At 43.0% G+C, this 12,258-nt stretch overlaps 1 protein-coding gene across 1 annotated transcript in view; it reads left to right on the top strand.

Moving 5' to 3' along the window:
- OTULINL (OTU deubiquitinase with linear linkage specificity like) overlaps positions 1-12,258 on the top strand; it is a 327,060-nt gene that overhangs the window by 302,676 nt on the left and 12,126 nt on the right. Inside the window, exon 7 of the mRNA XM_086965249.1 lies at positions 10,324-10,593. Within this exon, the coding sequence (XP_086821375.1) occupies positions 10,324-10,593 (270 nt within the window). The remainder of the gene's footprint in view (positions 1-10,323; positions 10,594-12,258) is intronic.

Genomic DNA, 12,258 nt, shown 5'->3' with positions numbered 1-12,258 from the left:
TTTTCTCCTGGGAAAAAGGTCCTATTTATGATCCAGTGGATCCCTCAGACCTGATTCACTAATGATAGCTACTGCCTTGTGGAGTGGGCTGTTTTCTCTGCCCTTTGTAAAAAAAAAAAAAACATGTGACCCCCATATTGCTACACCTCCCTTGCTGCCATCTGACGCTCAAACTAAACTGTCTCCTTTTCTTTAATTTTGCCCTCCAGTGAGCCCTTGCTCCGAGGTCCAATACAACACTGGCTGCAAGTGTGCACTGGCCCCTCATTCAATCCAGGACGGATAGTAAAACAGCCATAATTGGGTTTATTCAGGGGCATTGGAACTCTGGGATTTTGCAGCCATGGTGTTTTCTGCATAATTATTGATTTGCCAATGCCACATAATTCATCTTCTGTTGCACAATCTGTACACTATAACACAATTTGCTGTTTCTAGTTCAAAGTGGTAACAAAGTATTTATTGTTGCCGTTCAGTAAAAGGTGCTTCCTTTCTATTACTTATTGCTTTACTTGGGCATGCAACCAGTATTGGTGAGTTGAAAAGTACACCCACAATGTTACAGAATGCAAAAATAACAGAATAACGAAGTAATACTAACACAAAAAGTGCTGTTTTATGCTATATAGTTTACCGTTTTTTGCTACATAATTTAGTCAACCCAGCCACCTAATTTGGTCCTCCCTGCCGCATAATTCTAGAGATTCTGGGTTTATTGGCCTCTCATACAGCTCGACTCTCTGCAAATGATTTAGCACCATACATAAAGGCTGTTTGGGAGCTAGTTTATCCTTAACTAATTGAGTCCGACATCTGCAGTGATTGTATTAGTTGACTGAGGTTTATAGTGTATAAGAATACATTTTCCGCAGATTAGTTAAATGTGCATTTTTTTTATTTAATGTATACGTGTGTTTTTTCACATACAGTTGCCTGAATGTGAAAAGACTAAGCAGTTAATGAATACATTGTATTTTTTTGCCACATCTTTGACCCCTCACCCTATCCTATCTAATTACTGTGCCCCAGGGCTCTCAAGATAACAAATGAACACTTTCTATGCGCTTAACCCTCTGCATATAAATGCGGGCAACCTGGAAACACACCAGAGAAACAGTGTAGCCGCTTCCAGGCCATCTTCATTTATTGCAGAAGCATTTGTGCTCTCCTGGGAACGCAGGGACCTCCTGGGAGGCGCGGACCACAGTTTAGAAGCAACATACTCCTGAGGCAGAAGCCGGGAGCACGCTCGATTTTAAACATTGAATTGTAATCATAGACTATTTGTTTTTACCTTGGTGCACTTCCCCCTGAGCACTCTTCCCCCCCCCCTTACCTACTTCATAATTCTCACGCAGCCGATCTTAACGCTGCCGCGGGTTGGAGATTTCTTTGCCGCCATTCGCTTGAAGCCCACAGGCCACGCCCACGGCCGTGAGTCCACGCCCCCTCGAACCACTATATAAGGCGCGCTGACGCCAGAGCCCGCATTAGAGGCAACATACTCCTGAGGCGGAAGCCGGGAGCACGCTCGATTTTAAAAATTGAATTGTAATCCTAGACTGTTTGTTTTTACCTTGGTGCACTTCCCCCTGAGCACTCTCCCCCCTTACCTACTTCATAATTCCCACGCAGCCGATCTTAACGCTGCCGCGGGTTGGAGATTTCTTTGCCGCCATTCGCTTGAAGCCCACAGGCCACGCCCACGGCTGTGAGGCCACGCCCCCTCGAACCACTACATAAGGCGCGCTGACGCCAGAGCCCGCATTAGAGGCAACGTACTCCTGAGGCGGAAGCTGGGAGCATGCTCGATTTAAAAAATTGAATTGTAATCATAGACTTTTTGTTTTTACCTTGGTGCACTTCTCCCTGAGGACTCTCCCCCCCTTACCTACTTCATAATTCCCGCGCAGCCGATCTTAACGCTGCCGCGGGTTGGAGATTTCTTTGCCGCCATTCGCTTGAAGCCCACAGGCTACGCCCACGGCCGTCAGGCCACGCCCCCTCGAACCACTACATAAGGCGCGCTGACGCCAGAGCCCGCATTAGAGGCAACATACTCCTGAGGCGGAAGCCGGGAGCATGCTCGATTTTAAAAATTGAATTGTAATCATAGACTGTTTGTTTTTACCTTGGTGCACTTCCCCCTGAGCACTCTCCCCCCCCCCTTACCTACGTCATAATTCCCGCGCAGCCGATCTTAACGCTGCCGCGGGTTGGAGATTTCTTTGCCGCCATTCGCTTAAAGCCCACAGGCCACGCCCACGGCCATGAGGCCACGCCCCCTCGAACCACTACATAAGGCGCGCTGACGCCAGAGCCCGCATTAGAGGCAACATACTCCTGAGGCGGAAGCCGGGAGCACGCTCGATTTTAAAAATTGAATTGTAATCCTAGACTGTTTGTTTTTACCTTGGTGCACTTCCCCCTGAGCACTCTTCTCCCCCCTTACCTACTTCATAATTCCCGCACAGCCGATCTTAACGCTGCCGCGGGTTGGAGATTTCTTTGCCGCCATTCGCTTGAAGCCCACAGGCCACGCCCACGGCTGTGAGGCCACGCCCCCTCGAACCACTACATAAGGCGCGCTGACGCCAGAGCCCGCATTAGAGGCAACCTACTCCTGAGGCGGAAGCCGGGAGCACGCTCGATTTTAAAAATTGAATTGTAATCATAGACTGTTTTTTTTACCTTGGTGCACTTCCCCCTGAGCACTCTCCCCCCCCCCTTACCTACTTCATAATTCCCGCGCAGCCGATCTTAACGCTGCCGCGGGTTGGAGATTTCTTTGCCGCCATTCGCATGAAGCCCACAGGCCACGCCCACGGCCGTGAGGCCACGCCCTTTCCCCTCACATAAAACATGTGCCTCCCCCGGGCGCGCAGCGGGCGCGCCGCCAGCTCGCTAAAGACAAGCCCGTCCGCGGCCGACCGGGGCCAAGGGCCTACTCCTCCTAAACTGCAAATCCCTGCCTAAGCATAGCGCAGAAATCTTCATGTTAATTGACGAGCGGAATCCGGACGCCGTCTTACTAACCGAGACCTGGTTAACCCCAGAATGCGATCCAGACGTAATTCAAGCACTCCCCCCTGGCTACCAGATCGCTCGCAGGGACCGCACTCGGGGAAAAGGAGGAGGTCTTGCAGTCATCCACAAGTCCCTATATCAGTGTCACTGTACGCCAGACTCTATCCCAGATTGTGAAAGCATGTCTTTCTGCCTCAAATTTACCCCCAACGACGGCCTAACAGGTATACTCGTGTATCGCCCCCCAGGCCCTCTGAACCACTTCCACTCCTCACTACCTTCGCAAGCGGCCGAATCTTCCATGTCCGCTTCCAACTTCACTGTACTTGGCGATTTTAACATGCACTTTGACAACTGCACTGACAGCACCGCTAATGAGCTAGTCTCTAGCCTGGCCGCCATCCAACTGGAGCAACTAATCCAGTCCCTTACTCTCAACAAAGGTCATTTGCTCGACCCTGTTTTTAGCAACTGTCCCAACCTCTCGGTTGGCACCATCACACACCTCCCCTGGACTGATCACTTTCTTATTCCCCTCACTTGGTCCACCCACAAAGTCACTCTCCGTACCCCCACCCCACGAAAAATGAGAAACTGGTCAAAACCCTCTAGAGCAGTGGGAGAACTTACTGATTGCCACGAAACCCTCGCTCTCCCAGGACCCCTTACTCGATAGCGGGAAATTCAACTCCCCCGACTCTATTCTCCCCAGCAGGAAAACCGTATTAAAAAGATCACGAGAGACCGCCCCTTGGTACTCTGAAGAGCTCAGGGCACAAAAACGTCAGTGCAGAAGGTTTGAAAGGAAATGGCGCCTGGAATATACCACCACTGATCAAATCAGATATAGGGAAGCCATAAGGGCGTACAAACTTGGAATTACTACAGCCCAATCCACTTACTATAAAGAGAACATCATGTCCGCTAGATCCAAGCCTAGAGAAATTTACCAAATTGTCAAAAGCCTTTCCAAAATCTCCCCCCCTGCAGTCCCAGCCGATAACCCCACGGTTCGCTGCAACGACCTAGCTGACTTTTTCTATCAAAAAATCAACAAAATATACTCATCCTTCATGCATTGCTGGCCCACACCGGCAGGCACTGAATGTACTCATCTCTCTTGCATTGAAACTTGCCTTGCTATGCATGTGTATCAGACAGCGGCCCTATTGTCTTGTTTTGTGTGTAAAGTCAATGAAAGATTTAAACCATAAAAAGCACACTATGCCAAAGTAGAATCCCCGTTCTCCATCTGCCAGCACTTTTATTCTGCATCCTGCCATTGACTGCTGCATACACTGAACGACTTGCCCCAAAAAACAGACTGGTGTAAACATCCTGCCTGGTCCATAGAGGGGACTCTGCAGTTCTTCCTTGCCACTTTGTTTGTTATGGTGAAGCTACCCCCTTTGAACAGGCTTCTGCTCTCCGAATGTCCAGTGTTTCACGTTTCCATTCCATGCCCCATCAAGGTGAGTACTGCCACTTTGTGTGTGGTAGTTATCTCTTTTCATGAGGAGCCCTGGAAATGAGGTGGATGATCAAGTCCTTGATGTCCAGGGATGTCCAGGGAACCCTCCAATACAGTTAAGTAGGAAACCTGTTGCTATTGAGTAAGCTGCAATTGAGTGCTTGTTGGCAGTCACTGAGTACCTGATATGGAATTAGTTGTCTCTTTCAATGTTTATGGTTTTAAAACAGATATGAGAATTGACGTAGCTTGATTGAGAGCTAATTTGCTGTAAATATTTTTGTTTTTTGTAATGTCGTTTTGTCTTATGTCTCTGAATTGCATTGTTGTTTATCAGTGCCTAACAATTCTATTAAATTCAGGCATTTGTTTGCTCTGGAAATAAGAATCACAATGAAAATACACACAGAAATACAAAATGTTTGATGTTTCAAGTATGCAACTACCATATATGTAGCATTAATACATTTAGGGACCTATTCACAAGGGTACATTTACACACATAGATTTAATCACGTGTCAACTTAATACTGCACCTTCTAGTAACTTTACATATTTTGCTGCTCATCGCTTCAGAGTATACATTTACTGCTAGCTCCAGACCGTGGTTTCTTCAAACTCATAACTGGGTTGGAGCATGCTAGAACAGGAGTTACAAGTGTAAAGTTAGTACTAGTAAGTTTTCACACATAGGCAAAGATCTCAATGTGGTAACGTATAGAGAAAAATAATAAAATTGAATACTTATTAAAAATAAAAATACAAATTTAATGTAAAATAAAAATGTAAATTAACTTAGTTATTATTTTTAACCTAGAACTAAAATAACATGTTAGTGCACTTTAACTAATCAAATGTAATGTTCGAAAATCGAATAAATAAAATATTAATTTAATTTATGAATATTACCAATATATTTTTTCATCCACCCTCATGATCAAGTCTGTATTATTAATTTAGAACATTTTGTTAAAATAATAACTTTTAATATTTTTTATAAATCCTTAAATGTTTTGTTTAATTCATTTTAAACTGAAAAACAGATATTAATGCATTTAAGTAAGAAATGTATGTGACAACATTTCCTATAGGGTGTTATTTTAAATCCATTCTCCATTATTTTCTATTATGGGAGTGACCTTGTGTGTTGCTGAAATTACTATAATGCTGGAGTATATTTACTGCTGTTTTGGGTCTTTTTTGGCTGTAGTAACTATGGAAGTGCAGTTTGTACATAGCAATAGGCTTACTCTTTTGTGGGTTGGTGTATGTATTTGCATGTCCCCTCCAAAACACCCTTTACGTTTTCCTATGGGCCTCCTTATCCCTTCCAAAGCTGTTGCATTTAATAGTAAGTATTATTTCTTTTCTAGCCACTTAGCTACGTTCCATCCACATTTACTACTGAAACCTATATCTATATGTGCGAAGACTACCGCAATCGTGGCCGAGACTCCGGATAGAAAAGATACAAGAGGCGGAAGCGACGGTAGAGGTTTCCACACATAGGTGTGTGCATAACATTTTGAAATATCTGAGTAGTACTATTGTAGTGCTATTAAACATACTACACGTGCACTTTATGAATTAGCCTCATAATTCTTAGGCAAAAACATTTTCATTAACAAAGATTTCTGCCAGATAGGGTCCTAAAGGCCATATTTACTAGTCACGTCAGACTTTACTGATCTAGAACTCAGCTGGGGCTAGCAATTCAAGGTAACACATTAGACATTTAAAATGGAAGACAAAATGAAGGTTACTCTGCAATATAAATAAGATTAAATAAATAAACCGGTATAAGTGGATAGATATTTAAAAATATTTGTAAGAATTAAAAAATACAATAGCAAACGTTCTTTTATGCGAGTTCTTACAAAGTAAGACTGTCACTTTGAGAATTTACTTCTGACTGCTTAAAAAGGGGCAGCAGATATCTACATTGTGGCACAGTAAAAGCAGGGCACAAGGAAAGAGTATGATCCAAATTCTGGAAATACCTTTCCATGACCCTAATATTGCTGCAATTGGTAATTTATATCCCCTTAGTAAAAATATGTTTTTGTAATATTATGATCTAAAGACGGGCATAGGTAATGTTTTATCCTACTCTTAATTGCTGAATTGGCAAAAATATTATTACCTTTAAGAGAATAATAAATTATCTATAGGAAAATTCCCCTTTTTGACATGGTCACTTTCACTTTTTGCCTGGAAGTCAATGAAATTTTGACTGAAGTGCACCGGGTTCCTGCTAACCATGTCTTCAGTGCCAGGACTCTTTCCCCACAATAAAGTAACTTGCAATTGTTCCCCAATTAGCAAGATCTTTAGCATCCCTTTAAGTACCTGGTACATGGTACCAATGGTACATAAGGTATGGGGACATAGGAGGGCACCCAAGGGCTTTTTTACTGCTATTGTTATAACTTGATTGAATATTTTATTGTTGTCCATTTATGTTTGTCCGCATTGTTTACTTTTATGATTTTATAAACCAAATAAAGTATTTTTGGCTTTGACCAAACACTGGAAAAGCCGAACTCTCATCAAAAAGGCCTGTAATGGGGTAGGAAAGTTTACAGCAAAAAGGGTGCTTGATGTTCGAGATGGTAAAAGATACCTGTGGTGAATTCCGATGCTCATACACAAGTCCTTGCCAGTAGAGAGTGATGCATTTCTGAGTGACAGGAACTCAGAGCACCCACTCATGATTGAGGGGAAATGGGGCTGATGGTTAGAGAAACAATAGAAACGTTGTTGGTTCGCTAGCAGCTTCGCATGTATTGATGGTTCTTCAGATCGACATCGACTTGCACACAACCTCTCAGTACCATCTAGATAAAAGGACATAGGAGACTGTTAATTCTTTACAGAATGCCCTCCAACACAAACCCCTACTCCAAACCAGGACTTACCAGGTTCTAGTTGTTCAAAAATACCAGTAAACCTCCAGTAACCTGGAGATCCTGGGAAGTGGGAAGGGTATGAGTCAAGGTGGCACAGCGGTCAAGCTAGTGGCATTTTAAGGGAGGAAGAACTAAAGGATCATACTAGTCAGGGAGGTAGGTCAGAGGATAACTCGTATGGTTAGACTGTCAATGAAATAGTGAGGTTGCCAAGCAAGGGAGACACTTCTGGGGTCACCAGACATTGTGGACACAGCCAGTGATGAATGAGACAGAGCTGCAGATCAGCTGTAGAAGATAGGGGGCCTAGGAACCCTTGTCTGCCATACATATCACACATTTCGAGTCCCCAAAGAAAAAAGAAGGGGTCCCAATTCCAAGATATCTCCTTACACAGTTTTTAAGATTTCTTTCACATTTATTTGACTGTGCTGAATACCTATATTGTCAGTTAGGCACTGCAATTTGTGGAGCTTCTCAGGTAATGGTAATTTCTAAAAGGGTCGTTATGTGCCATGTTTTACCCACCATGCTCCTTTTCTCACAGGATGGGCTGCAAATCCTTCAGGAAGCATCACTTGACATCTCTCAGATACTGGCTGCAATTTTGGTGACTAGCTGTATTTGAGGGTGCACACACGATTACAGACCTGGACACACCACACTCTCTCTGTCAGCGCATTAGAACCAGCCTTTACCTCATGCACCCAGCACATGACTGATATTCTCTAATATGGATTTCCTCTGATTACAAAATCCCTCTCCACTGAACAATAGCATCTCCCTCCATTGTTCCCTGCACACCTAAATGTGGCCTTTGTGTGTTAGCACATTTTAAACCGAATCATTGCACCCTCAAGCACAACAGAGCACTAAAACGATATAATTGGAAAAGCGCTGGTAAACGAACAGCACTATAACACACGCAGATCAGCATACACCACAGAAACACCCAGATAAATCCACTATAAATATACCATACTTTCATACATATAGCATCTCTCCCTAAGTATGAACCTGGATTGGGATGCATAGATAGCGAACCCTATACTTCAGTTGATTATTGGATTATTGGACAGCGAATGGACAGCACACCATAAAAACAAGCGAAAACAAAAAAGTAATTTCGCTTATTTACTCATGCACGCAAAAGACTACAATTCAGCGTACAAAGAATATGCTTAATTCTTTTTCGTAGCACAACGTCGATAAAACGACACATGATTCACTGTTTTGTTAAATTTTTTGGGTTGAATCTCGTTATTTTGTTTTTTATTTATGCATGTTATGATCATCTTATACAAATATATAGTAGGAGATGTGATTACGGATATGGGCAATACAGACCATGCAAATGATGTCTCGAGGTCAACAGTTATGTTCTATGTAAAGTCAGGACTGAAGAGCAACCGTCTTCCTATTTCCTCAGACCTCGAACTACACAATGTTATACACATGTCTGTAATAAAGCTATCAATGTTGTTCCTTGGCTCCGTATAAATTGCAAAATTCAATTATATGAAAAACCTGAACAATGTTAATAACTGGAGTCGGTGGTTCACAGTTTTTTTTAATGATCTCTCGAATTGGGCAAGTGTTCTATAAACAAGAGAAAACCTTAATCTTTTTTTCAACGACTGATTTAATGGTGGTAGATCAATATAGTTTTTTTTTTTAGTTTTATAGAGCACGAACTAGCCCAGAGATATCGGGTATTAGAGCGCTTTACATGGGCACCAATTTCGATACAGATGAACACATTTATTTATGTTAGGCATGGGGAGATTAAGTGATATGGCCAGAATCCCAGGATGTTGATGGTCTCTGCAGAGACTCGAACCCGGTTCCCCAGGTCCGAGGTCGACCACTCTAGCCCTAAGGCTACATCCTCTGTTGAATGGTTATAAGGGACTGGTATCCAACAGCTGTTTTTTTGGCCCCAAACATCTCTCCTGATCTGTTTCAAGTTGCACTAGAGTTTTTGCTTGTTTTAATGAACTTTTTGAGAGTCAACATGTTTATTTTAGACTAACTGATTAGTGATGGTAAATTATAGTGGGGCTAAGTTGCATCCTTTTTTAAACCATTAGATGTTTTAATGTGGGGTTGTCAGATCTCTACCATCATTCAATTTGAGCTGAGCCAAAGTAACCGAACGTAGCTCAATAATTACATTCCAGACTGAGCTGCCAATTTACCAAGGTGCTCGTTTTGGCCAAAGTTTGTTTACAGGAACGGTGTCTCGAGCGCTATTTGCAGGTGAGGTGGTAACCTCTGATCCTTATGTAAACTCAAGTTAGCTCAATTTTCAGAATTCCAGTACTTGCTGTGATCACTGTGCCTTGCAATTTTTAACTGACAAATTTCAGCGGGCCAAACCGGTCAAAATTTGCAATGGAAATCAAGCTGTGTATTCCAGGTCATGTGAGAAAACAATTCTACATGTATATTTTCATTTTGCAGAGGAAAACTCTGAATGGCTGGTACTTACCCCATCCAGTAAATACCACACACCAGGATATTGTATTTATCAGGTACAGTAAAGATCCAACCCTTTCCCTGCCCGCTCCGAATCAGGGCCTTAGTGTAAGACCGCACTGAGCTAGTGCTTCTCGTATATCCCAAATGGGATTAATTCCAAGTGCTGGGTGTGTCCTGTATAAGTCCTGGCTGCTGACAAGACTAGTGACTGAGGTCTGTTGTCACCATGCCAGGCATGCTCATGCTGTGGCCTGGTTTAAATTCAAAGTACAAAGACAACCAAGAGTGCAAACAAGACCAGCCGGTCTTCGCGTGTTTCACAAGATAGCTTGACCAGACACAAATCACTTCTAAAGTGAAAAAGAAGTGTGTGTGCCATTTTTTCTTGTATATGGGGCTTGAGTTATCAGACATGTTTGTTTTCCTTTGTTTTAGTGGGGTGAGATCATTGGAGCCAAAGACCGGGAAGAAAGAGAAATGATGTGCAACAGCCTATTTTCTGACGTGGACAAAGAGTACAAACTTTATGAAGCTGTGAAGTTCCTCCTTCTGTACCTAGTGATGGAGGCCCATGATAACCTGATGAATGGGCAGAGTGTTCCCAGTTTCTTCAGTATCCTGTTTGCTCGCGACACATCCTTGGATCCTTTAAGCTTCATGATTAACCACCTTAATCCAGTGGGGGACACAGGCGGTTTGGAGCAGGTACAGTCCATTGCAGTAAATGTTATTTAAAAGATGGTTGCTTGTGTGATTAAGTATAGCCTGGTGTGACTACAGGAAAGTGTGTCTAAGGCACTAATTGCAGGTGAGGTGGTAAACACTGGTCCTTATAATGATAATTCCTATTTGTAAAGCATAAACATATTACCCCTTAAGGATTCAAGGTGCTTGGGGCCCTCAAAGAGATGAATTGAGCTATTGCCCAGCGTCACATGATGCTGAGCAGAGCTGCTGCCGGGGATCGAACCGTGAGCCTTGCGCTCTGGACTCCACCGCTCTGGCTGCTACGCCACACCTCTCCCTTCTGCATACTCCAGTTTGCTCAGAGTTATAAATTCCAGTAATTGCAGTAAACACTGCACCCTGGGATTTTGTAACTGACAAATTTCAGCAGACCAAAACTGGTCAAAATTTGCTTTGGAAATCAAGCTGTATATTCCAGTTGATTTGAAAAAAACAATTCTACATGTAGATTTTCATTTTGCAGCGGAAAACTCAGAATAGCATGTACTTACCTCCACCCTGTGAATACCACAATCCACGGTACCTGTATTTACCAGATGCAGTAAAGATCCCCCACTTTACCTGTCCACTCTGAATCAGGGCCTTAGTGTAAGACCAAAACTAAGAAATGGTGTGCAGTGAACATACTTGATACATAAAAGACTGTAGAAAATGAAGGTTTCATCCCAAGCGTAGACGGGAATTCAGAAAGCTACATGATTCCTAAATTAGTAAGACAGATTGTGTTGGAAAAGAGGTATGATCACTATGCAAACATACATTTGTTTAATGTTAAAAAGAGATCAGTATCTGGGAAAAAGTGGTGTCTGGAACCACTTGAACCACTGCTTCTTAATCAGTGAAGTTCCTCTTGTTAGCCTTCTATTTCACTGTTTTCAACTTGTCTGTAGCATTTCAGAAGAGGGCCAAACTCCTCCCCTTCCCCTTGCCTGAGCTTTTTTTTAAATGCGGAGCCTTGAGCCGAGCCATCAGATCTGTGATGAATCCTACATGTGAAGAACTGGAAACAAGCTGCCCTATGCAATGCTTTAAACATAGGATGAAGCCTGTCACATGATTACCAATTCCTTAAAGTTCTTACTGGTCTGCCTACTTGGGAATCCTCTCTGCTCCTAGGGCTGGCTGGGAATATGACTTATCAACAAGTCTCTCTGTGGTCAAATGGGTAACAATTTAAATATGTCGGAAAATCTCCTGAAATTCCCATTTGAAAATTCTTACAACTCAGTTATCTCCACCATACATATTCTCACCACAAGGTTCCATAGAATATTCCACAGGGTCCCTGGCACATTTCTTAGAGGTTCTGGTCCTGATGCAACATTTATACACATGGTGTGGTCTTTTCTTAGTTTTGGTACCTTCTGACTAAATTTACAGACTTACTTTCAACCTGGACAGGCAAGATGCAGCTGTTGGACCCAAATATTTGTATTCTGGGCCTTGTGTCATTACCCAAAAGTGAAATAATTTGGTGTATGTTGATGGATCTGGCCCATTTAATAGCTAAACGAGCCATTTCCCTTTGTTGGAAATCGCCAAAGGAGATTAGGGAGGAGCTTCGCGGCGCCCAAGATGGCCGCGTGTGCTCAGGGCTCCTGTGCACCCCGCCACCCCGATATC

This window comes from Lissotriton vulgaris, chromosome 4_1 (assembly GCF_964263255.1).
Source record: "Lissotriton vulgaris chromosome 4_1, aLisVul1.2, whole genome shotgun sequence".
In the NCBI taxonomy this organism is placed as follows: domain Eukaryota; kingdom Metazoa; phylum Chordata; class Amphibia; order Caudata; family Salamandridae; genus Lissotriton; species Lissotriton vulgaris.
Note: the sequence above shows the minus strand (reverse complement) of the source record. Positions and strands in the feature narration are given on the sequence as shown.